This window comes from Euprymna scolopes, chromosome 1 (assembly GCF_053919585.1).
Source record: "Euprymna scolopes isolate OS-2025 chromosome 1, ASM5391958v1, whole genome shotgun sequence".
NCBI classification, from domain to species: domain Eukaryota; kingdom Metazoa; phylum Mollusca; class Cephalopoda; order Sepiida; family Sepiolidae; genus Euprymna; species Euprymna scolopes.
In genome coordinates, this window is record NC_136482.1 from 93,810,100 (window position 1) to 93,822,751 (window position 12,652).

The following is a 12,652-nucleotide window of genomic DNA, read 5'->3' on the forward strand; positions in this document are numbered from 1 at the left end:
TTCCTTATATCAAGTGCCTTCATGTCTTGTCTGGAGAGATTTCCTTAAAACAAAACCTTTTCAAAGAGAGGCAGGTCAGTAATAATTACTTTTTTAGTCTCTTCTCATATTTGTCCATGATAGGAGTTTTTAAATGCACCTGTTATTAATGTGTATAATTTATGAAATTTTAATTTATTTACTTACCCGACCACGCAAAAGCCCTTTCACATTGCTTCCGGATAACGATCCCTTCGTGGGCAAAAAAGTGACACCCTTTAAGGTGACGTTGCTATCATCAGGTATAATATCAACAGTGCTAAAATAAAAATAAAAAATCAGTACTTAAAAAAAAAAAAAAAACTTTTTTTCGACCCCCAAACAAAACATACTGCTACTGAGATGTAAGAGGTTACTGTGATTAATTTATAATGGGTATTCTAGGTGAGGAGTTGTGCAGCAATAGATATTTTTTTTAATTACATTTCAATTTTTGCATGTTGGTACAGTCAGGAAAACAAAAAGCAGAAAGGGAATTTCAAAGATAAATGGTCCGAGGGAAGAAGCTATTAGTGTTAGGTTTTTCATCATCCGGAAACTCTAGAGGAAAGAGGAACGATTTTTCTGCTAGTCTTGTTGATCGGAGGTATAATAAAATCAGTGTTATTCCTAGATAACATAAAACGTTCTTGTAATGCTGTAAACACGTATTTTGATTAGAGGTTTACAACATTGTTTGAATCTGCGCTACCTAGCTCTGAATCTCTCAATGTACAGATGTCCATGTTCTATTTTTTTTCTTTTTTTCTTTTTTTATTTATTTATTTATTTATTTATTTTACTATTTCCTTTAGGATATTTTGATCGATGTATCACAGGTCATGTATCCCTCTTGTCGCTTTCTGGTATCATTTCTGTTTCTTAGTGAGTTATCCACGATTATTGATAGTTATTATTATTCACTCAGCTGTTTTATTAAAATTTTCACAATGGTTGGTAAGCAAGTTATTGGTCTATCGTTTTTGTATTACGTGCTTCTTTCTTATTCATGTAGTTATATATTTAATTAGTATAGCTGTTGTAATCTTGCGCTTTTCCTATATATTGTCCCAGAATTGTTTGTTTCTGTTGGGTGCAACTTTCTCCATTTATTCTTTGGCAAATCTGGCTTTCATAGTTTTAGAAAGTCCTATATTTTTTTATATACAGGGTGGAACGATAAAATTGTTGCCCTAGAGAAGACATGATTCCATTTCCGTTTGATGAAAGCCGGTTTTCTTCTTTTTTTTTTGCAGATGATCTACTAGTTGGCCAGTTGTGTACAAATCCTAAGAGCGATAGGAGCCTTCTATCATGTCTGGAAGTGACACAATGTTCAATGAGCGAGATCGGAGATGCGCCGCTGTACAACTCATGCTCTCTACTGATCCAAATTATGACAACAGGACTATTGCCAGCACCCTAAAAATGCAATGCCAAAGTATACCTGGATGTGCCAAAGAGTGTAGTGATCCCCTGGTGCAATCAGTTAGCCGCTGGCAGACCCTGGATGTGGCAGCAGGACTCAGTGCTGGCCCATTGATTTCTTGCTGGCAATGGCCATTGGCCTTTACTGGAATTTGAGTGGCAACAAACTTCTTGAATATCCCAGTCCTCTTTGCACTCATCCAGTGGAGTTCTGGATAGTGCTTTCCCTTTTCTATCTTTCCATCCACCTTGACCCTTCATGACCATTTGATGTCGATGTTGACACCACCATTTTTGCAAAAATTTTATTTGGAATGAGGGAGCATAGCTAACTTACAACTTCTCGGTTTCAGTTTTAAAAAAGTGGAAAAGAGCAAATAACATACATAGGAGCAAAGTGTAGTATCTGTTATTATGCTGCATTTAGTCTTTTCTATACTCGGTCAGTGAAGGAGATGTTCTTTTAGACTGAAGTGATTTATATTTTCATTTCAATCGAGAGTGCCCCTATGTTGGGAGACGAATTTTCTCATCATCTTGATCTCGTAGGGCGGAAAGTAAATCGGAACATATAGATAGAGATGCGAAGAGACACAAAAATCTATATAAATAAAACAATAGATGTATGTATGTATCTATGTGTGTCTGCGTGTAAATATTTAATGCATAAACTCTTAAACTACTAGTCACATAACACTGAAATTAACAGGAAATAGTAATCATACACCAAGGATGGTTTATAACAAGTAAAATCTTGGTTTGGATGGATAATGCGTACAGAAATATGTCGGCAAGTTGAAATGCAAAATGTTCATTTCAGCTTGCTGATATATTTCTATTACTTTTGTGTATGTGTAAAACTAATCTAAGCTAAAAATGATTTAATTTTAAAACTTTCTTATCGGTCTACTGGGTTAGCTTAAATGGTAGGGAACACAGCTGTAGTGCTAAATGGTTTGGTTTCGATTCTAACTGATGGTGCTCAAGTCATTTTTACTTTTAAAATCTGCACTATATATTAGATACATTATAATATTCAATAGAGAATTGGCTCTATAATAATAAACACGAAATCTGCACGAATTAACTATATATTTAGGCATACGTTACAACTGGCATAGTTGGGCGCTCCCCCCCCCCCATCCACCGGCTGCTAATAAAAGAATAAAACAATTCCTCATTTTACCAAATTTAGCTTTATTAAGCTTATTGTAGTCACCGAAGTCAAGAGAATGTGATTCTAAGCAATTGCAATCAGATGCCAATGAATGGATTACTTACCGTATCCAAAGGCGGTCGTTTTCGATATTCCAGGTCGATGGCACTTTATTGGTCTTAGTATATTCTTCTGCTTCCTTGTCTGTCACAGAGTTGAAAGGATACCAAGATATTTCAGTTTCGAAATGATTCTCAACGAGTTCTTTAAGTGCAGTTTTATTTAAAAATAGTTCGGACAGTTTGATGAATGAATTAACCACTTTAGCCTTTTTAGCCGGATACACCTAAACGCCATGACAGGGAGAAAAGAACAATCATAAATGAGTAAAAAGAAGTGAAGAGACAACATCTGGAGAACAGTAATCTTCCTCACACGTTTAAAGAGATTATATTTATCTTCTTAGAAAAAAGAAAACAGATTGACTGTAAAAAATCACAAGAAACGAAATGTAAAACTATCCTTAAGATAGTGAACTTGTAACAGCCGTACTACAAACAACAACAGCAGCAGCAGCAGCGAGGTGACAGTCGCCCAGTGGTTCAAGACGCAGACTGACAACCTGGGAGTCAAGCTCGAACATAGTTCGTTCAATCGAAACACTTAAGAATGTTGGCAACTTTCACATGGTCTCTTCTGGAAATACCTCATATTCTTCTAGAAAGAATTCTTTATAGAAAGATATCAGGGAAATGATGCCAACAAAAATCATCATCAAGACTGATGCTCCTCAACAACAACAACAACAACAGTGACAGATCATGGTTAATGATTTCTAATATAAGCGCCGATTGTAAGCATTTAGCTTCTTTTCTAGCTTTCCCAATCAGAGAATATCATTTAGGTGAGCCGAGCACCTTAAAAGAGATAATAAAAGAGATCACCCACTGTTTACTTACTCTTTTTTTGGTTAGGACACGGCATTGCAACAACTGTTAGACATTGCTCGAACTTACTCTCAAAACTTCTCTCTTGGCTGCAACCTTCCCACCAAGCCCATGGGTTCTGGCATGGATGTCCAAAGGATTGAATAGGGCTATGTGCTTAATGTAACATGCGCGAGCACACACACACACACACACACACACACACACACACAACTACTCACACAGTCTGTCTTCAACACCTGTGTACGTACATACATTCTCATATATGAACTCTTCTCTGCTCCTTGCAAACAGGATATAGTCAAGGACGTTTTTACTTTTGTTTTCATCTATACTTATGGACTTACTCCTTTACTAACACTTTTCTCTTTCATTTCTTTTTATTTGCATCACAAAAACAATGATTCAACAAAGTTATTTTGAACATGGACTTCTTTTACAATGGTGACCCAATGTGATTTGACCTATATCAATAAATGGAATGGAAGGTGCATAAGTGTAACTTTCACTATCATAACGAAGGAGGTGGAGATTAGATTGTTGTGAAAGAGTTTTTCTCTTGCGAGAGAGTTTTTCAGAACATAATCCAAGGACGACAGTCGAAAGTGTAAAACTGACAATGAAACAGTTAAAAAAACACACAAAAACAAAAATAGCTTCATTTGAACTACTGTTCTCATCTTGGAGAGTATTCTCTCAATGTTTCAGTCAATGAACTCTGAACTTTTAAATTGCATGCATCTTGTTGAACTTTGGAATCTTTCTATCAAACTCTGGAATCTGTATGAAATTTTGAACGGAACCCTTTATACAAGATAATTTGTTCTATCAGCCATGAATTGTTAGAAGTCTTTAAAAACTCATGGTTGTTTTCTTAGTATCGTCCATACTGAGGATTGAAACTTCAACCTTTAAAAGACTGTTACTTAGAACTGATTATTACTCAGCACTTTTATACATTACACCATGGATCCGTGTGGTAATGTAATTCTACAATTTTAATAATATATCTAGATAAATAGTCAATGTGAATATTGGCGAAGCTTTTTTTTTCCCTTTAAATTTTGATGGAGATAGTACAGTTATAAACGAATAAGAAAATGACCGAATTCAAAAGTAAAAAAAAAAACACAAATTCAGCCTTAGCAGAGAATAACAAAAGTCAATAAATGGAAAAACTTTTATCTAGAAAGATCTGCTGAAAAAACATTAATCACTGAGATAGTCAACAGGTCACATAACCATGTTAAAAACTGACAAATTTTCATGCTCTTTGGTTTGGTTTGGTTTGATGGCAAATCTTTTCTAGTTATTTAATGATGAAATACAATACCTATTATAAGCGATTAATTGTAGATAATTTATTGAAGACAAGTTGCTATTTTTTTATCAATAGTTTGTTGAATATTGTCTGATTCTATTTATTTAGATTCTCTTAATCCAACTCCAAGGTTAGCCATTATTAAGTACGTATTATTTGGATTTTTCAGACTGCTGTTCTTGAGTTATTTTCACAACATCACAGCATCTCGATCAATGTAACCTCCAACCTTCTTCAGGTCGAACTCAGAAATTTTTCTGTTAGACTTGAGAATCTGTGTGGAATTTTGAACGGAACCCTTTGTTTAATTCATGGTAGTAGCTTGTTTTCGTTCCATTAACCATGACTAAGTAATTCGCAATTGTATTTTCGGTCGCCCACATTGAGGATTGAACCGTCAACCTTCAGAAGAAAGTGATCTTTACGACTGAATTTTTCCAAGTACTCTAACTACTGTATTACAGGTCCTTATGGAATATTAGTTCTTACTTCATTATTCAATTTTGATTGTGAACAAATCATAAGGGTTGTGTGTGTTAGTCCAAATTATTTCCTGCTTCTTTTGTTTCAGTTTGTTTTACTCGTTGGTCTAGTGGTCTTCATTATTTCGCTGCTCAGATACCTCGTTATAAAATATCTTCTTATTCCAAGAGCTATACACTTATAGAATTCTCTTCCTGCTAACTATTTTCCTCCTACTTATAGCCTTGGCCTTTTCAAAACTATGTCAATAGATATCTCTTGTCTTAATATATGCTAATCATCTTTACATGAAGTGGCTTCATACATTGTGTGGAGAGACTTTCATTAAAAAAAAATGCGTGTTCAACATTATTAGAACATAATTGAACTTGAAATAACCAGTTTCATAATTCATGAAGGTATCCACTAGACCAAACATGCACCTCCTACGAGTTAAAGAAGAAACAAACTTGTTCAATTCAACATGTATGCATTCAATATATTCACATTGATGTTCTATGCAGGCATACAAGGGAGTGATGGCAGCAGTGCCGATGCGTATGAAGTTAATGATAAATAAATGTATGCGTTTAGTTTATGTGTGTAAGTAATAAGACGTTGAAAATATCAGCAGAAACTACATATGATATCACTGATGAATTAATGTATATGCTTATTTCATGTGTGTGTATATGTGTAAGTTATGTAATGTTTTCATTAATGGGTAATCAATAAACCAAGCAAAAGTTTTTATACAAACTTTTTGCACTCTTCTTTTATGTGGGTTTCACGTTTAATTCATTCAATCTTTTTCTGCTTCATTTTTAATAGTCAGTGACAAGCTTAAATATCCGTTATAGATTAAAATCTGAATTAACTTCTTTTTTTAGCTTCTTTTCGTGCAAAAAGATGACACAAGCGAGACGTTTGCAGAGTTTTCTTCAAGGTTCATTTGGCGAGAATGGACTTAGGAGAGCGAGACTAATTTTATCTTATTTAGTTGTTTACTTTTTAATTGTAACTTTCTAACTTTAACGAAATGAGTGACGCAGGCAGACAGACATTGAAGTAATATTCACTTTAGATTGTTCTACATTATTGGCCATGTCTCATTGGCTTCCCAGAGATACTGAACTTAAAACCTTAGTTTTCTCCCACTTGAAAATGTGATGTGATTTGCCATATCCTGTTATCGTTTTATCTACAGGGTTTGACCTTTGCCTCTGCTTTGTCATTCATCTTTCATTCAACTCTGGGAGCGATTCTGTTTTATAGATCTGGGTTATCATCATACACTCAATGTGATCGTTGTCAAAATTTATACTAGCCAATTTAATTGCTACTGATGTAGGGTACCTAATATCTAACAGTGACAGTAGCACTGATGTATATAAATTTAATGATTAATGAATGTATGTGTTTCTTGTGTATGTGTATATTATGTGTTAGCCATAAGACATTATAAATATCAGCAGAAACCGCATATGACATTAACGATTGATTAAAGTGTATGCTTGTTTCATGTGTGTGTATATGTATAAGTTATAAGACGGACAAAAATTGATACATATCAATGCACATGCTTATTTAATGTGTATGTATATATGTATTATAAGCTCTGCATTGACTGTTTAAATATCAGTAAGTTGTTTTTTAGTATGTTGTTTTTTTTGCATGAAATTTGATTTTTCAGTCTTTGCCGAGTTCTAGCCCTAAATTTTACTCTACATAGATGTTTTATTTATCCTGCACTATTAGTAAATTTGATAAATTTGTAATTATTAATTAAAATTAAATTCTACTCTTTTTTAGCTGATTATATGTACGTACTCTGAAAAACTTGTCAGCAAAAATTTTATAAAAATACACATGCATAAAGAGAAATAAAACAGAATTTAACATGGAAGATCAGTTTTGCGTGAAAATTTTATCAAATGATCACCCCTATTTTCAGGCCAAAAGTTTCTAACAGGACAGCACTTTATGGGCATATAGTAAAAGGCATACACAATGAAATCAAAATATCTTGCAGGTACATGATAAATGTTAAAGGCCCCCAAATTTTAATGAAATACCCTAAAAAAAGGGGGAAACACTTATTACATGCTCTCCTGTCATATAAGGAAATCTTTTCCTCTAAAAATACGAAGAAATTACAATTTCTTACACAAAAGAATATAATTGACCAAACATACTAATTAATAAATATAACATGTAATAAAAATATTTATTAATATAATTAAATATTATAATAAAATAATACTTGAAATCTTATATAATAAAATGAAATATAAAATATAACACAAATATTAATAATATATAAATTAAAATAGTATATAAGATAAAATAAATAAAATTACTTTAATATTAGATAGTGAAAATATCCTTAAAAGACTTTTAAAATATAACTGACAAAAGTATTCTTTTTTTCGTTGGTTCCAGAAGGTTCTCCAGCATTTACTATAAATAGATGTATATGCGTTTGTAAAACCAGTTATTGATTCGTACACCAAATGAAAGCGACACAAAATTGGAGGCGACCTTTTAGCTAAAAATCAATTTAACTCCGGTCACAATCGAGAACTGAAATAATCCCTGGTCATAACAATAGGCCTACTGAACATCAAGCCAAACAAACCACTGCGAACAACCCACAACAGACAACATATTGGTAAATATAGATTTGCCTGAATTTTGATATTGACCAAAGTAAAATATATCTGTGAAAGTTATTTTAGTATTTCTAACTTATAGTAATAACTAAAACCTTTTTATTATCTCCTTTAGATAATTTATTTTAATGTAAAATAGTCTTGTTATTTTTACTTTTGTTTACAAATAAATTTATTTTCTTTTATATAATGTGTTGCTGTAAATACCTCTAGACACACAAACATACACTCCCTTAACTGTACCACAAACCCTAAGTCAGCGTGGTAACTGACACCTCATCAAAAAAACAGTTTCTAAATAACATTTAACTGAAATAAGAAAATGGTTATGTCATTCAATGAATATATATATATTTTTTAAAAATTTTAACGACAATTTTTTAGGGTGTGTGCATATACAGGGTGACCCAAAAAGAATGGCCCCAACTCTAATTAGGCCCCGTTTCTTAGTGTTTTGTCCGAATGAAATGAAACTTTGGTTATAACTAGTTTATTATATTCAAAACATCACATCAAAACACTAGGGCCTTTGGCTTTTTTTTTCTCCGTTCTACAGCATATGTTCTAGATGGCCTCCATTTAGCTTTTGTTTTTTTTGGGGTCACCCTGTATTCACCAAAAAAAAAAAAAAAAAAAAAAAAGGTACAATCTCATTTTTCAATTTAAATAAATTGTTAAATAGTCATAATGGATAATAGTACTGGACTAACACTAAACGGGATTTAACAGGTTATAGGATCAGCACTTTATACATTACCTTTATACTTAGGTCGTATACAATCCCCATCATTCCTAAATGGCATTTCAAGGCTTTCATCAGTTCTGGATGTGACGTTTCATCATATTTGCGTAGATTACCATTGCTGTCGATGATTCGCATGCCCACAACGTAGCCACTGACTGCTGGTTCGTTCCAACTGGAACCCTGGAAATGGAGAAAATTAAAAATGTTATGCTGTCACTACCCAAAAAGGGGATCTTGTTATGCTGTTGGGTGGGTGGGGGATTATTCACCTTGATTAAATAATGGAGAAGAGAGGGAAGCAATTGAAATAGATAATGTGATAATTGACAACAAACAAAGCGGTCTCATAGCGTGCTTGTTTCATTTAGGCTTCTTCTTCTTAGCATGTCTTTGAAACCTGTGGTCATACAACAGTTTCCACTTTTTATGCAATCCTTTGCGTTATTGTTATCTTCTGCAAGAGCTTTCAAACCACACCAGTTGATTAGTAGAGTGCAGACAAAGCAGCATTGTATGGTCATTCTCTCTGCATTCATTGATGGTTGAGTCAGTTTTGTAACCCCCATCCCATTTGTAGCCTCAACTTTTGATTGCCCGCATTCCAGGAATGGGACATTTTGGTGTGACCAATTCGGCATCACCATTTTGGCTTGGCCGATTCAGCTCAGCTGATTCAGTGGCATGGTCACATCACCAGTCACCAGACACATTTTTATAAAGATTTTACAACTTAAAAAAAAAAAATTAAGAAAATCTGTTTTAAAGAAAAATCACGTTTTTGCAAAACTCTTTTTGGTTAATTATTTTCTGTTTTTTTGTTTTTGTTTTTTTTGCCTGTTTTTGTGTTGTTTTAAATAAACACGGTTATTTTTAAGTTTTTTTTTTTAATTAATAAAAATATGAAAATATAATTTCCTTGTTGACGACTGAATGTTGTATTTTTTGTGTTGAGTTTTTAATGCTTATATCAATTTAACTGTTTTGAAGGAAAAATCACGTTTTTACAAAACTCTTTTTGGTTAATTATTTTATAATTAATTTTTTATAGATTAAAAACTTTAAAATATTTTAAAGTTGTTTTTTTTTTAAATTAAGAAAAACAATATGAAAATATAATCTCCTTGTTGACGACAGTGTTGTTTGTTTTTGTGTTGTGTTTTAAATAAACCTGGTTATTTTTAAGTTCTTTTATTTTTTAAATCAAATAAACAATTTTTCTATTAATAAAAATATTTCAATTCTATTCAAAGAAAAAAAGTACCTTTGTTTACTGAATCAATTTAAAAAATATAAAAAAAAACTTTAACTATAACGATAAAGTGCTAATCTGATGCCGAATCGGCTACACTGAAACGTACCCCTCCCATTCCTGTTCTAACTCTAACCTTCACTTCAGAAAGGGAGATTTCCATATTAGGAAACGGGGCATTCAATAGCCTTCAGCTCCATAGCTGTAGTTTGGTCTCTTCCTGAGATGTGGTTAAAGGTTCAATATGGCAGAGGAAGCTTCTTGACTTCAGTTATTGGACCATTAGTTCACATTCATGAAGGAAAGTGCATTTATCACTGAGAGCTTTTGTGATCTCTACTCACTTGGTAACTTTCCGGTTCACATCTGAAGGCGCAAGTATGAACGTTGCTTGAATGGAGACAATCATGTGTTAGTCTGGCTATTAGTTTGTTTCTCATTGATTATGGTGGTTACATTTTGTCTGATTAGAATGTGGTCATCAAGCGGATGAGATATGTACTCTCCATGGCACATAGTCACTCACAGAGAGTACTGGGACTCAACTGAAATCCTTCTGCTATATTTTCTGCTCTTTTACTGACGTATGGCATCAACAATTTTTTAAAATCTAATTCCAAAATTCTTATGAAATTCTCTCAAATGATTCCATTTTGCTCTCTTTATGTTAAGTATTTGTCTGTAAACTAAACGTTCTTAATGCTGATTCTTGTCTTTTAACAATAAAAAAAACAAGTAGCATGAGGAGATAACTCTTTCCAATCAGTAGCTTCTCCATTATGCTAAAAGAGAGAGAGAATCGAGTGCATAAATCATCGATAACCCCATTTTAAATTAGCCTTGTGCCACATATTGCTGTCAGAAAGAGGCAATAAAATATCTACAGTAAAGTTGAACAAATCCTAAGCGTTCACACGCTAAAAGAAATGCAAACACTGAGCCGAGATTAAAGGAGCCTAATCTTTTCTTGTCTTCCCTCTTTTAAGGGAATCATATTGGATGACAGACAGCACTTTGGTCTATGTAGGATGTCGACTAAGCTTCAAATGTCGGGTGTCTTTTTGGAAGGAGACAAACATTTAACCCCAGGTCAAGAAAGAACAGGTGATTTTCGGATGATTAAAAGATCAAACGATAACACCTCAAATCACACTAGAAACGAAGGCATGCAGGAAGGCAGATAAAGGCTGAATTCAATGTAATTCTTGGTAATAGAAGAAACTACTTTCACAAGTGCATCTGTTTGGCTTGTCAGATGCCGGAATCGCAGAAAGAAAAAAAACTGGGTTTCTACATGGATTCTTTTTATGAGTGGCATTAATGTGCCTAGGGGGGGGATAGCTGCTTTAAGAAGAATGAATTGGGACGTATAGGCATGTAGTGTTGCATCGTATACCACGACAACATTGAAGTTGAGTTGTGAATTACGGTTTAAGTTGAGAGGAGTTCTGTCAGTTTTCTTAACAAAATTACAAACCAGTCTATACAAGCCTTTGAAATTAATTCCCTCCTCACCCCCTTTAATCAACCTTGGCTTGAAAACATCTGATGGCCAAATCGTTAATGATACAGGGCAGAATTTTACTTTGTATGGGTACGAATACAGAAAATAAAGGAATCTCTTTATTTTATAACGAAAAGAAACGACTATTCAGAATAAAATATCGATTTGTCAGATGCAATGCTATTATGGTCTAACTGTAAGAATCAAACTAACTTAATTTTATATATTAGAAGTCTGTGAACAAGAAGTGCAAGGCAATGGAAAGGGATGAGAATATATATACACACGTGTGTGTGTGTAATATATATATATATATATATATATATATATATATATATATATATATATATATGGTAGCTTCTTCAGTCTCGACAGACTATGGATACCCACTTAAAGGATGCCTGTGCATTAAATTTTTGTGGCAAGAGTTTCACAATTTCCAACCATACCTCTCCTGAGTTGGCATGTATACATACATATATGTATTCATATACAAATATATATACATATATTAATATGCATGCACTTATACACACACACACACACATATATATATGCATTTTTTTTTTTTTTTCAGAATAATGAGAGAATATATAATTATTTCCACTGCCAGACAACATTGCAGCCAGCAAGAGCCACGAAAGCCAACAAACAGAAAGTCCAAGACTCGAGTTTCGCCCTCATTTTGGCTCATCAGTTAGACACATCCGAACTCAGGATTCGAAACCCAAGCCTCTTGCATGCGAGGCAAGCACTCTACCAACTGAGCAAATGCGTATGCTTTCATGGCTCTTGCTGGCTGCAATGTTGTCTGCCAGTGGAAATAATTATATATTCTCTCACACATTCTGAAAATGCTTATTGCTCGTTAGGATAGGCTTGTCGTGATGACATCCCTAGCGAGTATAAATTCCTACTAGTGAGACATCGACTTGGGTTAAGGCTGATTGTGATTATCACATCCCTTGTTTGAGACGAAGGTAGGTACATTCCACTGTCGGATTTCCTTGCGGTTTGCTTGATCTATGATAGTTAATAAGACTTTCTTGTGTGCAGCGTGTTTGCTCAGTTGGTAGAATGCTTGCCTCGCATGCAAGAGGCTCTGGTTCCGAATCCTGAGTTCGGATGTGTCTAACTGATGAGCCCAAAT

General features: G+C 33.7%; 1 protein-coding gene across 1 annotated transcript in view; it reads right to left on the reverse strand.

Moving 5' to 3' along the window:
* LOC145249448 (L-gulonolactone oxidase-like) overlaps positions 1-12,652 on the reverse strand; it is a 59,623-nt gene that overhangs the window by 13,552 nt on the left and 33,419 nt on the right. The window contains exons 7-9 of the mRNA XM_080111046.1: positions 8,762-8,929; positions 2,728-2,948; positions 187-298 (exon numbers count right to left, since the gene is read on the reverse strand). Coding sequence (XP_079967172.1) covers positions 187-298; positions 2,728-2,948; positions 8,762-8,929 — 501 coding nt within the window. The remainder of the gene's footprint in view (positions 1-186; positions 299-2,727; positions 2,949-8,761; positions 8,930-12,652) is intronic.